The 16084-nt window shown below is 46.2% G+C and overlaps 1 protein-coding gene across 2 annotated transcripts in view; it reads left to right on the forward strand.

Moving 5' to 3' along the window:
• Positions 1-2047: 2047 nt before the first annotated feature.
• Positions 2048-16084, forward strand: part of tcf7l1a (transcription factor 7 like 1a) — a 29682-nt gene continuing 15645 nt past the window's right edge. The window contains exons 1-3 of one of the 2 annotated variants that reach the window (XM_018734449.2): positions 2048-2971; positions 3161-3230; positions 3390-3523. In XM_018734449.2, coding sequence (XP_018589965.2) covers positions 2744-2971; positions 3161-3230; positions 3390-3523 — 432 coding nt within the window. In that variant the 5' untranslated portion in view covers positions 2048-2743. The remainder of the gene's footprint in view (positions 2972-3160; positions 3231-3389; positions 3524-16084) is intronic. The other variant, XM_018734450.2, reaches the window with a different exon arrangement.

Genomic DNA, 16084 nt, shown 5'->3' on the forward strand with positions numbered 1-16084 from the left:
TGAAAAAGGGAGGATTCGATTCATAGAATGGGAACCTGGAGGGGTTAGGGGGGTGGCATTGCTCCTCTTTGTCTCTTGACATAACTTCAGGAAGCCAACATCACCCTTCGCTCACAGGTGAGGTCACCCTTTGCTCTGGGGCTCAGTGGCTTCTTTCTGTGGGCCTCAGAAAAAAGTGTGGGGGACACCATCAGTCCCCTCAGTGCATCCATAGAGAAACAACTGTAAACAACAGGGCCTGTCTTGCAGTGCATTTCTGTCCTGTTGATAACCAGTGTGGCAGTGTGTAATTGTGGCTGCTGTGACCCATCATCACCACATGCCAATTGTCATATTGGAGAACTAAAGGGTGTATGTTTGTGTGTGTTGTGTGGAGGCACCTATATGTACCATGCAAAACACGGAGCGGGTGGGTGACCCCCCCTGGGTGACCCCCCCACCCCAAAGTACTGCCACAGACCACCTGAAAAGCATGAGGGAGCAAGGGGGGTGGGGCTATACTGACAAATGTAAGATGTGAACAGGCTTACAATGGTCTTAACTGTGAGAGCAGAGGTTTAACTGTCACCATCTAAACCTCGTGGTCTGTCTGGCTCAACCATGCACATTTACTTAGCGAGCATGCAGTAAATCCCAGCCAGGGTTGCTGCATATTGGAACAGGACCAGGAGCCACATGCATCAGCAGAGCCACTCTGCGGGAGGTCACAAGGTCAGGGGAGTGAGGTCAGATGGGGAAAGTCACATCCTTATTTTGGCAGATCAGTCAGAAGCTTTAACCCTAGTGTGTGAGCACATGAGATCATTTTACCATTAATGTTGCCGGGTAGGCTCCGGTTCCCCGCAACCCCGTATGGGACAAGCGGTTCAGAAAATGTGTGTGTGTGTTTGACTGTATGAGTGAAAGTCCTATGGATGACTGCTGTCCAGTCCAGAATATCTAGTGCCTTATTCTCACTGCTTCATAGTGGATTACTGTCATAAAATTGCAAAAGCAATTAATGAAAATGAAGTTATTGTATTAGAAAAAATAAACATGTACCTTTATTTTTTCTATTAAGTTCAATCCCCACCTTCGGATGTAGTACCCCTGAGCAAGGTACTTACATTAAAATTGCTCCAGTAACATATCCACTTGCATAATAACTGGGTAAATAATTAGAAGTACTTTAACACTGTAAGTTGCTTTGGAGAAAAGTGCCAGCTAAATGAATAAATGTAAATGTAAGTTATGTTTTTAAAAAAGAGCTAATGTTCTATCTAGCATGTACCTAGCTTTACACCCTGTCTTTCCCGGGATTGACTTCAGACCACTGCGCCTTTTAACTGAAGAAGTGCTTTCTGAAAATTGTTGGGTGAATGAATGAAAAGGCTCAGGGGCAGCAAGTGGTGTAGTGTTAAAAACCATCAATCTGCAAATGACAGGCTGTATTAATATTAGCATTTATTTGACACATTTATCCAAGATGACAAGTATGCATTTTGTTTACGTCTATTTAAAGAGCAAACTTTCCTTTACTCACACGCTAGAACTATGTCTCTTTCTCCTAATGCAATGCACAAATTGTATTCTCTGAGATGTACGTCACTTTGGAGAAAAGCATCTGCTAAATGAATAAATGTAAATGTAAAGAAGAACAAGTTAATACACAGAGATAAACCTTTGACCCTTTCTTCACTGCAAATTCTGGTGTTAGGATTGAACACTGAGCTACTAACACTGATTTACTCATTTATACAGCAGGGTTATTTTCTCCATATCAATTCTGGATCAAGGATCTGACCCTTTTCAAGAAATTATGCCTTCCAAATATATGTAGTTAGACAGACAGATAGTTATTGAAAGAAACTGCTCCACAAAGTAGCTCTGTTGTTGATATGTAAGGGGACTGTGTTGCGCTCTGCCCAACGATCATGATCCAGCGGTTGTTTCGGAGGAGCGGTTCCTTTAAGGACGCCACCCTCCAGTGCTTCGCGCAACACAGTGTCAGCTTTCCAGCCAAACTCCTCCTCTATATTCTAATAGAGCTGCATGCCCGCCTTCGGCTTCCACTCCATTCCACTTCATTTCCTGGCCACAGCGGCGTGCCACATTCCTCCCTCTGGGCGCACTCCCTTCTCCTTGTGTTTTCTTTTTCTGTACAACAGTCTTTTGAAACGCATCACCGGACATGTTCTGTTAATCGCGCAGTCCGAAACTTTCGGGAAATGCGACGTTCACCTTTTTTTGTCACACTTAATTCATGGAGAAACTAAGTGGCGGTAGTTGTTGTTCTTTTCTTTGACTTTTGGCATCCAGTTTTTTTTTTTTCTTCGTTTTGTTGTTTTTCTCTCATGTGGACAACTTTCATCGTGCGGCCTGTCTCGAGGGAGTCATGGCTTTGCTGGGGTGACTCCGGGCTTCCCTGGGTTTTTCGACCCCCATCCCCGGGGGCGCGCACAGTTTGGTTGGGGGTCTCGAGCAAGTGGCGCAACCCTTGAGGACTCGGGGACACGCGTTACGGTGGATCCTTGGAAAACTTAACATTTTTCTGCTCCTAATCAGTCCGAGCGGTTCGGGGGCGGCGGGCATCTCGCTCACAGACATGGCCCTCAGCGCTGTTGTTGGCGCGCGCATGGATATTTGAATGAAAGTGGGAAAAGTTGTGTTATTAAACTAAAACAGTAAAAGTGCTGGTTTTTGAAAACGTAACCGTGACAAGTATTTCATAATAAAGACGGAATCGAGAAGCCTGGGAGCGGAGATGCCGCAGCTAAACGGTGGTGGTGGTGGTGCCGGGGACGAGCTCGGGGCTAAAGACGAGCTCATCTCGTTCAAAGACGAGGGCGAGCAGGAGGAGAAGAGCGTGGGCAGCACGGCGGCGCGCACAGACCTGGACGAGGTCAAGTCGTCGCTCGTGAACGAGTCCGAGAACCATGGCTGCAGCAGCTCCTCCGACTCGGAGGTACCGGCGTGGCCGTGCGGAGGGACCGTGAGCGCCGCGTCTGTCACACCGGGCTCAGAGGGCACATTTATTTATTCACTTACAGATATTTAAATTCTGTTTTTGTCTTTACGGAGTAACGTGGCCCAAGCGATACAAACATATACTGGGAACACCGCTTCTTTGTCGAATCTGTGTGTTTCTCGTTACATGTGATTTCATCTGCTGTGTGTGTAGACAGACAGGCAGCCCCAGAACAGACCGGATTTGGAGAGCAGCGACAAGCACAGAGATCACTTCGCTGAAGGTAAAACGGGTTATTTGCAGTATTTCTGAGCACACTTCTGTTTTGTGTCTCTGGTGGTGTATTCTGTATTAAACACACACTTCTCCTGTACGCTGGCAGTGCGCGCGTCAGCCTACCAAACACACCTCACACTCTCTTCTTCTCCGCCTCTCTCTCCAGCGCTGAGGAGACAGCAGCCGGACGGTGGTCTTTTCAGAGCGCCCTCGTACCCGGCTGGGTACCCGTTCCTTGTACTCCCCGAGCTCGCGGGACCCTACCTGTCCAGCGGAGCGCTTTCCCCCACGGCTCGCACGGTAAGTGGCGCCGGTGGAGCGAGCGCGCCCGAGGTGGGTTAGTGAGACTGACTCCGTGTGGCGGCCGCGCTGTTTGGTGGTGGCAACGTGGGGGGGGGGCAAAAAGCACTTTTATCCGCTTGGCCGGCGTTTAAAACTTTGTGACAGTCTGCAGATGGTATTAAAGCACCTCTTTGTTCTTGCTACTGTAATTTAAGAGGTTTGAATGACAAATTTTCAAGCGAACTTGATCAACAGGCCCTGAGCTGTAGGAGACCTGCAAGAAATTACTGTTTCGCCATGTTTCCCTTTCTCAGCTGCCCTGTGTTTTCTCCCGTTTCTGTCCACCAGGCTATGACTTTTTTTTTTATTCAGGAAAATTGGATTACTCAAGAGTTTGAGAGCATGCATAGCACTTGATCTCACCACCTCCTAGCAAGTGCAAGTCCTCTTGAATGGTTAATGGGAAGGCAGGAGCGATACAAGCTTATCAGCCATCAATTAATAACACAACACGCCTGCTTCTATTGATTACGGACAGCCAGTATCGTAGTGGTTAGAGCTACTGGCTTTGGCTCCAGAGGTCGCAGGTTTGATCCCCACCTCCAGCTGTAGTGCCCTTGAGCAAGGTACTTATCCTGAGTTGCTCCAGTAATATTACCCAGCTGTATAAATGGGTATGTCATTGTAACCTTAACATTGTAAGCTGCTTTGAATAAAAGCATCAGCTAAATGAATAAATGTAAGTGGCTCAGGGATGTCACTGTTGGCTAATGAAAGTTATCCATATCTGTCAGGGTGCTGTGTTTTCTATCTAATGCCCTGACAGGCACTCAAGTCAGGTACAGTGACACACACTGGGTTAGTGGGCTTATCAGAGTGAGACCCCACAGCCTGGGTTCTGGTTGGGGTCTCTATGTCTGGACCCATTTCAGGGCCTGCAGTGGACAATTGACACTGCCTCTGCCATCCAGGCTAACAGGCTTTAATATGATAAATCAGATTAATTACCTCATCTGGATTTAATCTTATTTCTTAGTCATCTAGGTTATTTTGCAGTTTCATCAAATCCAAATTTTGAATTTTTTTGTTTTTCCAAATTACCTTTAAACTTGTATGAGTTTTCTATTATTACATTTTAGGCGACACTTATCGCCAAAGTGACTTAAAATGGATGGACTTAGTGCTACTCGGAATTGCTTACACATTTATACAGCTAGGCAGTTTCTTGGCTAAGTACCTGCTGAAGGGTATGGCAACAGGAGGTGTAATTTAAACCTTAGGCTGCAGTTCTAAGCACCTGCTGCCCCTGCCCCGTGTTATCAGTGACATATCATGGTCTTCTACTGAAGTGTTCTCTTCAACTTGAGGACAGATGTCAAACTGCTTTGAAAATTTGCATAAATATTTGTATTTCATTTAGCTGATGCTTCTCAAGTAATTTACAATGCAAGGTATGATTTACTAATTTTTATCCATTTTCCCACTGGAGTAAATTTTTAACTGATGAAATTTAGACTAAGTATCTTACTCTAGGAAACTACAACAGGAGGTGGGATTTGAACCTGCAACCTTCTGGTCCAATAGCAGCAGCTCTGACCACTGTACTATCAGCTACTTCTATCTTCCTTTCTGTTATTCATAGAAAGTTAAGTGAAATAGGTCACCGTTTCAGCCACTGTGGAGGACAGGAGAGGCCTCTGTTGGCTGTGTGTTTGTCCAAGAGATCAAGCTCCGTTTTATGTTGGAGTCCAGACCCTTTGAATGGGATTTGTGAACAGACGGGCCAGGGGGTCACTGGTCAGGCACACATGGGTGGAGTTGCAGGGTAATTCCTGAAAAGTATACCTTAATCAAGCAGGTGATATGCTTGAGTTCAGTTCCACAGCTTCCTCGTGCTAATCTGAACAGGTAAACATAACCTGTCCTGGTGTTTTCTTGCTTTGGGTGCCAAACTTGTGCCCTGGCATTTGTTTTATCCCTTCCTGAAGTTTTTTTGATTTGGCTCCCCAGAAGTTGGAATCCAATGAAACTGCTCTGCCCAGTGTGTTTTTGAGATGGCTGTGATTTCATGGCACTGGCCTCCAGCTCACTATCAGGACTGCATTACACAAACTGAATTAACCACTTTGGAAAGCGCAGATATTTTGAGACTTTTTTCCCCTCCCCAGTGCTGGTTGGTTTATTTTAAAATGCTAGTACTGTATTACTAAGTTGGTAACTGTCTGCGTGACTCTAATGTGCAGTACCTGCTCTACTCTGATACAAGTCACCTGTCACTTGTACTACTCAGTTCCCTATGGTAGAGCAACATGGGAACAGTTGTTAATCATTAATTGGCTGACACTTTTCTCATGGTGACTTGTTTTAAGTTTGTGTGTAATGCTGCTTAGAATGATTTACTAATTTATTCAGTATGCTACTTTTGTTAATTCTGGATTGAGTACCATATTCTAGGGTAGCAGCAGACGGCGGTGGGATTGGGTCTTTTCGGTGCAAGATGACCGCTCTAACCGCTATGCCACCTGCTGCTTCTGTGATGAATCTGTAATGAATCCAGGTGGACTGAGCATCAGTTAAAAAGGATAGTTGCTGGTATAGTGTGTGTGTATGCGTGCACAGGAGCATGTTTTTCCTCTATTATTTAAATTGGTAAAACTGTAAGCCAATTTGTATAATGGCATCTTCCAGGCAAATTAGTGGCATATTTATGCAAATAACCCAGGATGCTGGGTTTTATCAAAAAGGGAGTGGTGGAGTCACAAGAGGCCCCGTTTAGGAACATCGCTCCCACTGTCCCTTCCTAGGATCCTGTGAGCCTGCAGCAAACTCTGATGGCTCCCACACTGAGCTTGGCACAGTGGAGAGGCACAGGAGCAATACTATTACAAAAAGGAATATTTTTTGCCTCTTATCAGTAAGGGAAAAGAGTAACATTGTATTGGCTGTGGTCCCTTACATAATATTGTGGCTGGGTCGGTACAAGAACTTGTACACTGCTGTAAGTTTGGCTGAAAGAAAGAGATGTATCACAGAAAAATAAATGTTGAAACAAAATGCAAATAAGCAGTGAAGCAAATCGAGGAATATGCACCAAACAGTTAATAAACAACCATTTTGTTGCGCAGATCTTTCGTCACATATGCTCAGCGAGGAAGATTGCCAATGGATTTCTGCAGCGGAAAGGCTCGGAACACTTTCAGTTTAGACTCTGATATGGGGGGGTTGGGGACCTGAAATGTGTAAAGAATCCTTACAGTCCCTGGGGCAGATGTAAGCTCCATCTTCCCTGCCATTCAATAGTTCACATCAGTTTGCTTTTTTAATTTGGTTCAGTGTCCACAGTACCTGTCCACACAGTAAGCAGTGTAAATGTAACTTGGTGTTTACACACCTTGTGTTTTTTCTCTCCTCAGTTTCCAGCTGCTGAATGGGGCGAGGGCATTTTTTTTAATTTTTTTTAATTTTTAAACACATCTGTGGTTATGGTTGTCCTATGTTAGGAAAAGAACACCCACAAGGTTAATTGAAGTTGACATGTGAAAGTGATACTGTTGAAGGATTCAGCATTGCTGGGAATGCTGACCCTTAGTTGCTTGGAACAACGGCTTGGTTGCGTGTCTTGTTGTTGCTGTAAGATCGCTGGAGCCATAGTAACCAGGTTAATGGATGTGAACTTTAAAATTGCACAAACCAGCATGTCTGCACGGTTTTAGTTTAGTCTCCAATGTGGTGTAACAAGGGGAGCACGATGGCGCGACAGGTTTGACCGGTCCTGCTCTTGGCAGGTCTGGGGTTCAAGTCCCACTTAGGGTGCCTTGTGATGGACTGGCATCCCATCTTGGGTGTGTCCCCTCTCCCTCCAGCCTTACGCCCTGTGCTGCCGGGTTATGCTCCGGCTCGCCGCGACCCTGCATGGGACAAGCGGTTTCTGTGTGTGTGTGTGTGTGTGTGTGTGTGTGTGTGTGTGTGTGTGTGAGACAAACTTCCTCTGTCCTTCAGCACTGCTGAATTCATCCCAGCATTCAAGAAGGGTCTCAAATCCATTTTTCCCAGCAATCTCTCTCCTGATCTCCAGGCAGTTACATAAATTCCTCTAAAACAATCTGCTATGATTCTCTGTATTTGCTGTTTGAATGTTACTTCTATAGGCAGCTACTTGAGGGATGTAAACCAGCAAGATGCTGGTATCAGACCCAACAAGCTATGCATTGATGATCTTGTGTATAAAGTGCTGTCTTAATCTGTTGTTAAACTTTTGTTGACTCTAAGCTGCAGACTACTTTGGAGAAAAGCCATATGAGTAAGTGTAAGTGGACAGCAGTGGGTTAAAGAGCTTTGAGAGTCTCTATGTGGGCTAAAGGTTCCAGTCTGTGTCAGCAAAACGCCATCAGCATGACGGTAGTTATCTGTCATCATTACTATGTTTTTTTCCCAGGAGCTGAACGCTAACAGATGTTTTCTTGATATGTTTATGTATGTTGCCATTGTAGCCAGTATTGGAAAATGCCTTAAGTTGTTTGCAATTTGTACCTGAGCAGTGTCTGTCTGGCTATGGGTCTAATGACTAAAAAATGTCATGAGGCAGCTGGAGAACAGGACCTCTTGTCACTGAGTTAAGGGTCCGCGCATGGCCTGCATTCTGGCCCAATCTGTTGAGACTTCAGGGGAGCTCTTTGTGTTTCCGTGGCTCCTCCCAGCCAGCCCAAAGGTGTCAGTTCGAGTGCCTGTAAGCAGACACCCCCCCCCTCGCAGGCAGCTCTCCCCCTCATTCTTGGTCTAGGTAAGTCAAATAGCTGCACAAACCACATTTTACATGAGTGCCTAAAGACTGCATCTCCCTCAGTGCTGATGAGCTGCTTGGCAGCACTGTGGCAGTGGGGATTGGGGTGCAGGGGGATGGGCAGTTCGGTCCCAGTGCTGTTCCAACATGCTTAACTGCACCATACCTGGCTTCCTCTGTTATTTTGTTTTTTGTCTCCCCCCCCCCACCTTTCTTTCTTCCCCTGCTTGGTTTGGGTGTTTTATGAGTGCAAAAATGGTGTAAACAGCAGGACTGTTGCAGAAAATGAAGAGGAGTGCTAGGAGGGGGAGAGTCTGCCAGTCAGGCAGAGGCAAGACAAGGGCGGGGCCTGAATGCAGATGGGGCGGGGACAGTGACTGGCTAGACCCGGCCCACTGCCACAGAAGAGACATTGTCCAGGTTTTTGCTCTGCCAGCATTCCTCTAGCCCGTTCTCCAGGCTGTGAAAGAAACCCAGGGACCGCTCAGCAAGTGTTTTTAAGTGACTGTGTCAACACTGCTTTGGGCGTCTTCTCCAGGTTTAGGGTGTTAAGGGGTAACATTTGTATTTAAAGGCAAACCAAACAGCTGCTAATTAATTTGAAGGCTCCATCTTTTTCTTAAAATGTTTTTTCTGAGAACATTTGTGGAGTTAGCAGGCCAGAGATTGGTGAGCTATTGGGAAAATAAGACTTTGATAAGTTGTGATAACTCATTCCTTTGCCGTTGTGCAATGTCGTGTTGAGAAACTGGCAAGAAGGAGCAGAAATAACCGCTTGTGACGTGGGAAAGTGCCTGCAGAGCTGTGGACCTCGTCCTGCACTGAGACTCTGGTTTTAATGCTTGGATATTAAGGAAACTGCTCCTTGTTCCATTTTGTTCAGCTTGTTTACAAAAAGGGATGCCGGTTAACCAAGGTGCAGGGGGAAATTCTGTCTCATTCTGTTCCTTTGAAGTGAATGCTGGAAGAGCTTCTAGAGATTTCCCTGACTTGCTGAGGACACTGGTGACCTTGCCAACATTATCAATGCATGTCCCTTTATCAGCACTTGGGAGATGTGGTCATCTTTAACTGTTTACCTTCAGCGTTATGGAAGTTGGATGGTCTCGCTGAACCCGTTAGCCACCCGCTGAAAGGTCAGACCTTCTTTAAAACAAATAAATGAATAAGTCTGGTGTGTGAGTTTGGCATTGGAGGTGGTTTTGCGATGGCTGCAGGAAGCTGCCTGGAGGATGTGGAGGCACAAATCTCTTGCAGCCCTCTTTCCTGTTGATCTGTAGGGGAAGAGCAGAAGTGCTCCTTTGGTATGACCTGTGCTGACATGCTCTGGCAGCCCACCCCTTGCTTGATGTTGTGAACCTGTCACATTTTGCACACTCCGCAGTCTGGTCCTGTTCTGTCTAAAGCCTCCTGGGGCTGGCTTTTAAAGCTTCAATTGGGGGTGGTTAAAGTGTATGTAATCACCATGACGACAGAGCATGCCTCAATCCAGTGCATCACTTTCCACATGAAGGTAGTGCAGTCTTAACCCGAGTACCTGCCAGTGTGGCCACTTCTTGACTGTTGCGCTTTGGGTTAAGCACTTCACTCAAGAGTAACACTCCCTGGAAATCTATCCTTAAGCCCAGAGCACTCAGTACTATTCTTTCTCAGTTTTTGGTATGGAAAACAATACAAACACAAGGCAGGAGGCAGCGTAGTGGTCAGAGCTGCCGCCTTCACACTCTGAGGTTGCAGATTTTATTCACCTCCCCTGTTTTGGCACCCTTGATCAAGGTTCTCACTATAATTTGATCTAGTAAAAATGACCCTGCTATATAAATTGGTACATAGCAATACACTGAAAGTTGCTTTGGGGAAATGTCAGATGAATGGAAAAGATCTCTCTAGTGTTGCAGCATGTTTGCCAATGTCTGTTTATGCACACTTTGGGGCCGAGAGCCAAAGTCAGCGATGACATGTCAGGAGTCAGTGCTTGAACCTGTTTGCCGTTGCTTTGAAAGATGCCAGATGAGCTCCTGTAGTGTGTGGTTGGCTGTGTACATTGAAACAAAAGCAAAGCCTGGTGCATGTGTGCACGCGTGTTTGCGGCTCAACACCTTTAAGACCTTTAAGTTTCCCACCGGCTGATAGCAGTAATCTGCTTCTAGATAACCCTCACCTTCACAGTCTTGGAACCCTTATCTTTTCCCACTGATAAGGTCCTGTGTGGCTGGGGTGACCGGACCTCGAGGTTGAGTCGAATTGCCCCCAGGTCAGTTTGGACCCCTACAACCGGACACAGCCTCTGTGGCTGTCTCCGAGGTTGCAGTCATTGTGCCTGTGAGAGCTGGTTAATGAGCTCAGGTTTCATCATTCTGCTGCCCCACATCTGCTGTTCCCACTTCCTGTGGCTGGAGTGAATTCCTGGCTGTGATACCATCCAGCTTGTACCTGTTGCCTGTTGTGGCTCTGCACCAAAGGCGATGCCTGTTGCATGTCCACTGACCCCCCCCCCCCCCCCCCTTTCTGGTTTTTCCTCTGCAAGTTGGGGAGAAAGCTGCGAGTTGCTATTAGATCACAGAAATCAAGACTTTCTAGTACACTGAGGCTGAAGTGCTGCTCCCACCTGCACCCTCACCTGGGGAACAGGTGGCAGTGCCACTGGAACCTACTGGAGAAAGTTGGTTAAGTGATTGTGTTATTGTACGCCCAATGCAGAGACCTATAGGAAACGTAAGCTTGAGAGACCCAATGCAGCATAAATGTGTAAATTTTTTTTTTTTTTGTTCTTTTCCTTCCTGATGGAGTTGCTGCAATTCATTTAGCATTACTGAGCAGACTCAAATTTCTGCACGTGATACGTTTGCACACCTGTGGTGTATGAGGCCCATCACTGAGCTTAAGACAGTGTCCTCTCAACAAGCATCACAGTGGTTAGAGCAGTCTTTTTAGGCACTTTTAGGATTCATATTTGACTATAACTTCCAGCTGCAGTTCCCTTGATTGAGGTACTTACCCTGAATTGACACAGTAAAAATTACCTAGCTGTAATAAATGTGCAAATCATTTTAAGGAGCCCAGACTTGCCATTCTAGGGAGTTCATTTCAAGTCTCACATTTTTAAGTCACTTTAGAGAAAAGTGACAGACATGTGAATGAATATTTGCTGTAAATAAATCTTTTGAAGCACTGTGCTACATGCAGCTCTGCAGTTCCCAGAATTCAGTGCTGGTTTCTGACCATATGGGAAGCGGAGTGCGAGTGCTGCTGGGCAGAATGTCAGCTGTCTGTCAGTCTGCTAGCTCTGGCCCTGAAAACTCCACTGCTGATGGACTGATAACTGCACTTCTTTGTCTCTCTCTCTCAGCTTCAGGCTTTTCTCCACAGGTGCTTGGCCTGATCAGATAGCAATGTGTCCTGGTATCTGATGTTGTACACAACACAGCACGGGATGCAGGTGTGTCTGCTGGGTTCACTGCCATTGGCTTTTTGGGTCAGACTCACCAGTTTCTAGCTGCCCAGCATTGTCCATAGGAGCACAGCTGGACATTGCACCTAGAGTTGAGCTGCAATGAAATGAGTTTCCATTGCAGATGGAAACCGCAGATGCTGCACAGTCTCTTCTGTTCTGGATGTTTGGCAGCTTGATGTAAAAAAAAAAAAAAAAAAAAAAGGGTGCCACTTTAACATGGCAAGTGTGTTGAGTCATGGCATTGCAGGTGACGTGTTGTTTGCTCATTTGCACGTATGGATTTTATCAGCACTGCTTCATCCGTGTATCATGTTTTGTGTAATGGGTCATGCAAGAGCTGCTTATGAAGGACTCTTGTAGAGACTGAGGAACCCTGTCTTCAATTTCGTGGTCACATTGTTTTGGTTTGACAGTTGGACATGTTTGCTGTTAGGTGAACAGTTGGACCCTTTTCACAAGTACCAGTGTTATGCTTTTGATGACTGTACCATCTGCAAGAACAATTTTCAATATGACTGTTATACAGTAGATGGCAGAATGACATGTTTTTGAAGATGTGAGCATTTTTCCGCCTGATTACATTTTAATTCGTATTTTTTTTAAATTTGTGTGTACAGGAGTGAACATAACCTGTATTTAGCTGCTGAGCTTATAGGTGGCAGTAAATAGCACCCAAGCAGAACTGGGGTGTGAGACTGCCTTGATTTAGCTCTTTGAGTGTTTATAGCTTCTTTACAGTCTTTGAGTATTAGCTCACACCTTGCTGCAGATAATGGAAGCAAATGCTGTCATCAGAATAGCAGTCATTTGCCATAACTCAACTCAACTCCCCCCCTGTGGTGGAAGAGTGCGTTGTAGTGCTTTTCTTCTTTTGTCTCTTGTCTTGCAAGAGAGGACCATGCAGACACCTGGTTTGGACCCAGCCCTCAGGTCAGGGGTTGGGATCTGTTGGCGTGACTTGAGTCACAACACGCTAAGGGCTGAATTCCTGAATGTCTTTTCCTATGCCTCCATGCTAGGCCTGTTAGATGGGTGAGGAAACGGTGTCACACCCCAGTGCGATTGCCTGTTGGTGTGGCCTGAGGTTGTCATGGTGATGTGATTTGTCTGTCAAAGCAGATGTCCCCTTTCTGAGTGCTGTCTGGCCAAGCAACTCCCTTTAACTCTCCTTCTGTTGTTGTTATGGTTGCTACCTTGGACTTGAAGGAAGTGGGTTTGAATTCCACCTCCTGCTGCAATACCCTTGGTCAAGTATACATACCATGAACTGATAGTAAAAAAAAAATTACCTGGCTATATAAGTGGGTAAATCATTGTAAGGCACCTTGGATAAAAGCATCAGCTAAAAGAATAAATGGTAAGTAATATAATAATATCCAGGCCTGCTAACGACCCAACCCCCCCAGTCAGCAGTGGAATTTAAACACGGCGAGGAGCCGCAGCACTCCATGTGCAGCTGCTAGGTTTAATCTGGATCCCATTAGCTCATGCACTGCGATTTAGAAATTGTTTCTCAGGCCGTAAATCCCTACTGCAATTGCGCAGCCCCCTCCATCTACCCCCGCAGACAGACACGCGCAAATGGCAGCACACATACATAGACATTCACAGAACCTGTGTAATTGTTTGCAGAAATGTTTGTTTGGAATCGGGGCTGTGTGTTTGCTGATGGGATGGTATGGGGACACCAAGCAGCCTATGGCAGACACCCTCTCCACTCCACTTCACATCCTAATCCAAGCATGCTGTTTTAGTGGACACCTGGGCCAGTGAGGTGCTTATTAGCTTCCATTGTCAAGTGCTCAAGGCATCTAGGTTTATTGCTTGGAACTGAGCGATCCCACATGGGGTTCTGCTGTTGGATCCTGTGTCTATGTGTGAGTTGTGTGTGATTCAACTGCTGTGAATGGGTACATGCCAGGGGGCATCATGTTCCTTGTCTCTCTGTTAAGAGGTTGTCTGCAGCACATGTTCATCACACCCTTCCTTTAACACCCTGGGGCCCCCCATAGAATGACAGTCCAGCTTGTCCAAACTACTCCCTACACCCCCCCACCCTGTTCTACACAGTAGAGCTTGTTGCAGTGCAGTAAGTGGTGTGCTTTGGTCCTCAGTTTCTTAGTTTCTTCTGAGGTTTATTCTCTCAGACTTGCTTCTATTGTGCTCTTTCTCCGAGATTCTTTCGAAGCCAAGGATTGAAACCTACAACCTTCTGCCTGTCTCCAGGTGGCACAGTGCCTTCTATTGTCTTGTCTGTTTGGCTCCTTAGACATTAGGCTTCTGGTACAGCTTGGAGTCTGAACCAGATCTGTACAGTGTGTTCTGAACCATGTGTGGATGGTAGGCAGAGTCAACTTAAAGTTGGGTGAGTGCTGTGGAAGGTGGCGCTTGGGGAGGTGTCTTATTCATGGTTCCGCCTCACACACGAGTATGCAAGAGATGTCTGTGCAGATATGGCTTGGCTGGTGGAGCCTTAAGAAGGGTGTGTTTGTGGGTGTGTGGACAGACGGAGTGTGAGTGTGAGCACAGTGCTTGGGGCTGCAGGATGAACACAATCGCCACTCTGTTCTCGTTGTACCACTGGTGGGGTGTGTCTGTGAACAGTGCCCATTTGTACATTTCTGTGAAGTTATCTTGTACACCCATACACACCTGCTTACAATCTTCTCTGCATCACACATACATAAACACCTTTTTATTGTAAACATACCACGTCTTAATGTCACCCTTCTTAACTGAGGTACCGCAATTTGGAGAACATGCCTCTCTACCACCCTCAGCCTCACCTTATTCCTTTTAAAACACACCTTACATTACATACATTTATTTAGCAGATGCTTTTCTCCAAAGCAACTTCCAGTGAACTCTATGTCGTTTTATCAGCCCACACACCTCATTCAACAAGGTGACTTACACTGCTAGATTCACTACTTACAATTGGTCACTTATCCATACAGCAGTGAACACACTCTCTCTGTTGCTCACACACTATAGGTGAACCATGGCTTTGGACTGAGGAAACCCACACAGACACAGGAAAAACATGCAAACTCCATGCAGACTGAGTGGGGATCGAACCCATGTTCTCTTGCACCACCCAGGCTCTGTGAGACAGCAGTGCTGTTTGCTGTGCCACCATGCTGCCCGGTGGTGCGCACACACACAGATATAAGACCTGTATCAGCAAACTGCTCTTCTGGTGACAATAGTCATGCAATTTGGAATTTGAGAGCCATAGGGAACAAACTGTGGCTGGAATGGTGCAACTATGATTGGTGTTGACTTTTACAGGCCCTTCCCTCAATAATGTAGCCACACCCCCCAGGCACTGAAACACACAAGTTGTGGTAATGGACTGGAGGAGGGAGAGATCCACCGATTCTTTCCAGATGTCTCCTGTGCTTCTCATTACGTGTCTGATTTTATTTGATCCGCTTCATCGTGGTAAAACAATAGCTCATTTATCCTCCAATTTGTTACCCTCCAGAGAGAGAGAGAGAGAGAACCACAGACCCCTAAAAGTAAAGCTCAAATGTGTTATTTCAGAATTTTTCCTCCTGCATATTTGCTGTGTTTATTCCTGTGATTTAATAACTTCAGGAACAGGTGGTCAAACTTAATGTTGTTACTGTTATTCATTTATTGACTCTCTCAGGTCAGGATTGTGCTGGTGCAGAGCTTATGCAGGAAGCACAGGGCACCAGGCTAAGCACAGTACACCCTGGATGGGACACTTGCCCATTAGATTAATGTGTTTTATCATCAAACATTATCTGAAACTTTTCCGTAAAGCAATTTAGTGTGAGGTTTGTACAGTAGTGACTTAAACTGATTTACCCATTTATACACTAGGTTTTTTACTCTATCAGTTCAGGGTAAGTACCTTGAACAAGGGCACTGCAGTGGCAGTGGAAGGGTGAGCTCTAGGGTGAAGGGTTCGTTGTGTGGAAGGCAGCAGCTCTAACCCCTGCACCACTGGCTGGTCCTCACCGCTTCCTGCCAGGTGAGGAGCCGTAGGGGTCCAGATGGAGAGTGTGTCATTGTGGGCGAGGTTAGAGGCCGTGGTCCCGTGTCCTCAAAACCCATCTCTCCGTCTTGGAGCTCTTTGCCACTGATGGGCCCTTTTTACTGGAGAGACTGAGAAGGAGCCCTTATGGCCCCTGCTGGGCTTCTAAGTTACTGTGAAAACCCTTGCGACCTTTAACCCAGTTCTTTCGAAACAGTTTTTAGGGGTTTCAGCAGGAGGACATTGTGGCTGGGCAGGTCACGATAGAAGGCTGTAGCGCTGAGGGAGGTTTTGTGTATGTGCGTGTGTGCGTGCGCGCGCGCGCCTGCCTGCCTTCGG

The sequence above is a fragment of the Scleropages formosus genome, chromosome 6 (genome assembly GCF_900964775.1).
Source record: "Scleropages formosus chromosome 6, fSclFor1.1, whole genome shotgun sequence".
NCBI classification, from domain to species: Eukaryota; Metazoa; Chordata; class Actinopteri; order Osteoglossiformes; family Osteoglossidae; genus Scleropages; species Scleropages formosus.